General features: G+C 35.4%; 1 protein-coding gene across 1 annotated transcript; it reads left to right on the plus strand.

The window, feature by feature from the left end:
- The first annotated feature begins 610 nt into the window (after window positions 1–610).
- Window positions 611–2,806, plus strand: LOC133293649 (small ribosomal subunit protein uS15). Its single transcript, XM_061492236.1, has 4 exons — window positions 611–742; window positions 859–1,070; window positions 1,153–1,339; window positions 2,480–2,806. Exons 1-4 carry the CDS (start codon window positions 720–722, stop codon window positions 2,511–2,513), a joined length of 456 nt encoding a protein of 151 aa, XP_061348220.1. The 5' UTR covers window positions 611–719; the 3' UTR covers window positions 2,514–2,806.
- Window positions 2,807–3,985: the final 1,179 nt, after the last annotated feature.

Consider the following 3,985-nt stretch of genomic DNA (forward strand, 5'->3'; position numbering starts at 1 on the left):
TTATTTAGAATAACAAACACTTTTCTCTATTATTATTGGGGTGAGATATTGTAACAACCAATTAGTGTTACTTACCAATGTTACTACCAATCAATTTCACTGTTAGATCGATTATGTCGATCCAACGATTATATTTATTTCTATCTTTGTATGGTTATGATTCCCCATATTTAATGTGCAAGCAGAAATTTTTTTGATTCTTTTTTTTGTTCCCCAGTACAAAAATTAAACCGGTTCATTCCGGGAACAAAAAAATAAACCGATTTTACCAAATGAATTTTCTATCCATTTATGTTCTCGGGAACAGAAATTAAAAAAAAATTAATTCCGGAAAGGTTGTCTTGCACATCCTAAATATGATGAATCATAACCATACAAAGGTGAAAATAAATATAAAGTATTAAATATAAAAAATCATAACCATACAAAGATGAAAACAAATATAACCGTTGATCAACATAATTGATCTAACGATAAAATTGATTGATAATAATATTGTCAGTAACACTAATTGGTTATTAGAATATCTTTGCACGTAATATTAAACCTTCACTTTTTGTTTTTGTTTTTATAAAACGACGTAGCTCGCGGGTTCTTTTATAAAGGCTACACAAGTCACACACAGAAGTAGGGTTTCACGTAGTTGTCGTCTCCGAAGAAGAGCATCGCAACCCTAACCAGAAGCAGCGCCGCGCAACCCTAATCGAGTGACAGCAACCATGGGTCGTATGCACAGCCGGGGGTTCGTTTCGCATTTTCCAACCGTATTCACATCTCTCTTCTCTTACACCATTCAATTTGTTATCTCAATCTAACAACCAACAATTTTTTTGTGTGTGTATGTGTGTGTGGTTTCAGTAAGGGTATATCCTCTTCTGCTTTGCCATACAAGAGGACACCTCCAAGTTGGCTCAAGATCTCTTCGCAAGATGTTGAAGAAAATATTTGCAAGTTCGCGAAAAAGGGTTTGACGCCATCGCAGATTGGTGTCATTCTTCGAGACTCTCACGGTATTGCTCAGGTGAAGAGCGTCACCGGCAGCAAAATCCTGCGGATCCTCAAAGCTCACGGTTTGTACTTTCTGTTTTTGCAATTGCGTTTACAATGTTTATTTTAGGTTAATATAAGAATGTTTTGTGGTTATGATTTAAGGTCTTGCGCCTGAAATTCCGGAGGATCTGTACCATTTGATCAAGAAGGCAGTTTCAATTAGGAAGCATCTGGAGAGGAATAGAAAGGACAAGGACTCCAAGTTCAGATTGATTCTTGTGGAGAGCAGAATCCACCGTCTTGCTCGCTATTACAAGAAGACTAAGAAGCTCCCACCAGTTTGGAAGTAGTGAGTACCCTACCGTTACCATCACCCTTTTGTTTTTTCTATTTTCTCACTTTGTTATTGGTCTTTCACTTCTACTGATGTTACAGTGTTGGTTTGATTGCTTGTGGTAATACTGGAAAGTTTGTTTTAGACATCTGTTAAGTGTTTTGTTTTTTTTTATTTTGGAAGGATATTACTGATACCTTGGTTTTTGGCATTTATAAATTACTGGTATAGCCGAGTTTTGGTATTAAGCTTGGGGTGTGAAGAGCTTTGGATCTCTGCGAGGGTTTTGTTTTTGCTGAAATTTCAATTTACGTTTATGTAGATTATAGGGTTTTTATTTTCTATTTTAGATTTCTTAAACTTGTTAAGTGGCTTGTCTGTATGGTATGGTGCAAGAGTCGACAACCATTTGGTTAGGAACAAGCTTAGTGATATATACACTTTGGCACGTTGGCACTATGACCTTTTTTGCTCTTACTGTATGAACGCATTTTGAGCTGAATTAAACACAGCTCTGGGCAATAATCTGCAGTTCTTTTGTTCATCATTCACTTCCTTGGATTGCTGCATAAACTATTTTATGTTTATGCTCTATTGCTTTGGTTGGAAGCTTTTGAGTTGTGGGAAATGGAGAGGAAGCAAATGCCGAAGGGAGTGTTTGGGTTACTTTTTCCCGCCTATCTGAACATGGCATTAGAGTATTTTATAGAGTCTTTAGTCTTGATCTGTTCAGATTCTATGTACCGTCAACTCTGTTTTAAATGTGTGTTTTAAGCATTTCTGAGATGGGGGTGGCATAAGTAACTGGATACATGCGGCTTACCATTTGTCTGTATGATCTATTTGTTACCTGGATATGGTGTCAAGTGTCACGATAGAAAAACTGTCATGCAGACTAACAGACATTCTTAGAAGTGTTGTTCACTAGACCATCCATACTTGTCACTTGATAATAGTATGATTTCTTACGTGTGATGCCTTGTTATTAGTTTTAATTGAAATTCAAATGAGTGTTTATGCTTGTTATGCATTTTTTGTTTTGAGTGCACACAACTGCATGATGCTTTCTTTGTATAATTTGAACGCCAATCTTGCCTTTTTTTGGTGCAAATCCACTGCATTTGTCCTGCTATTAATGACTTTTGACATTTGCAGTGAATCAACAACCGCCAGCACTCTTGTTGCTTAGAGAATGTATCGACTTTCATGTGTTTGTTGGGTTGCAGTCGCTGCCGGATTAGCAATTTGCCATATCATTTTGGAGTTTATTTGGAGTCTAGATAGGTAATGCAGTGTCTTAGTTTTTTTATAAGAACCTATGGTTAGACCGAAAAGGATACTTGAACTAGTTAATTTATCAATGTGGTGTTCTTTTTTCTATTTAAGTGTTGGAGAACCGGCTGTTGTCATTTGAAGACATGGCTGACTGCAGTTTTTGATTTTAATTTTAAGTAATATATGTTAAAAAATTTTGCAGGATCATATTTTACTGCATTTGTACGTTTTAATTTATGTATTCCGTTTCTGAAGGAAAAACGGGGCCATTTTGTTATGTTAGATTTGGGCTCAAATCAGTAGTGGATAAGGGCAACTGAGACTAAATTAAAATTCCAGTCCTTTAATATTTTGCTTAAATTTTTCTTAAAAACTGTGATAGTTTTCTTTATGAATTTGTGATTTTCCTCAAACAAAATTTGTATTTGCCCAACTAAACATGAAACTATTGACTGTTTCTATATTAGCGATGGGCAGACATGGCTGATTACGGGCGTATGATTTGCTCGTGGTGTATATTTTTGTTCTTCATGAGATTGTATTGGCTAGCTAGTGTCTGACTTTCTTGGGCAGACATGGTAATTATGTACCGATGGAATCCAAATTTATTAATGCTCTTTACAAATACATAAACCAAAAAGATCTCAACTCACTCTTAGAACCATCTATCTTAGGCTCCAATAGATCTTCAAATTTTTCACTCTTCACTCAATACATGCCTACTCCACTGTATATATTCCTTCCTTTTATTTTCTCTTCTAAGAATATTTTCCCAACAAACTAATTAACTCATCAGGACCATCAGTATTCTATCTCCAAAACTCACCTTCTTCCCAAGGTGAAGAAAGAGGATAGATAAGGTGAGAAAATTTTCTCCCGAGTTGCATTGTTTGAAGCACATTGACCACATTAGTAGCTTCAATTTCATTTTCTTTTCATAAACCTCACCCTTCAACTTTAATGAATGGCTAGAAATGAGACCTACAATACTATGGACGCTCAACCAAAAGGTCTTGCTATCCTGTATGCCTTTGCCATTGTAGAAGTTACCCTTCTCTTTTTAGCTCAAGTTCATAGGTACCCACCAACATGAAAAACACACAAGAAATGTAAATAGATATATATAAATAAATTAATAATATAAAAAAAAATAGAAGAAGATATTAAAATCACTAAAGCATAAGTTTGAGTATCCTAACTCCTTATCAAAAAAAATTATCAATTACTATTCGTACTTTGTGTTGTGAACAGACACGAATATATATATTGACCAAAAAGTTATATTTTTCTATCTAAATTCGCGTTAAAATTAACGTTAACTGGCTATGACAAGCCTGGTTTGGTGAAGAAGGCGCCTCACATATGAAGCACCTCCGGCAACCACCT

This window comes from Gastrolobium bilobum, unplaced genomic scaffold (genome assembly GCF_033153095.1).
Source record: "Gastrolobium bilobum isolate Gb01-03AN ecotype WA unplaced genomic scaffold, APGP_CSIRO_Gbil_v1 utg762, whole genome shotgun sequence".
In the NCBI taxonomy this organism is placed as follows: Eukaryota; Viridiplantae; Streptophyta; class Magnoliopsida; order Fabales; family Fabaceae; genus Gastrolobium; species Gastrolobium bilobum.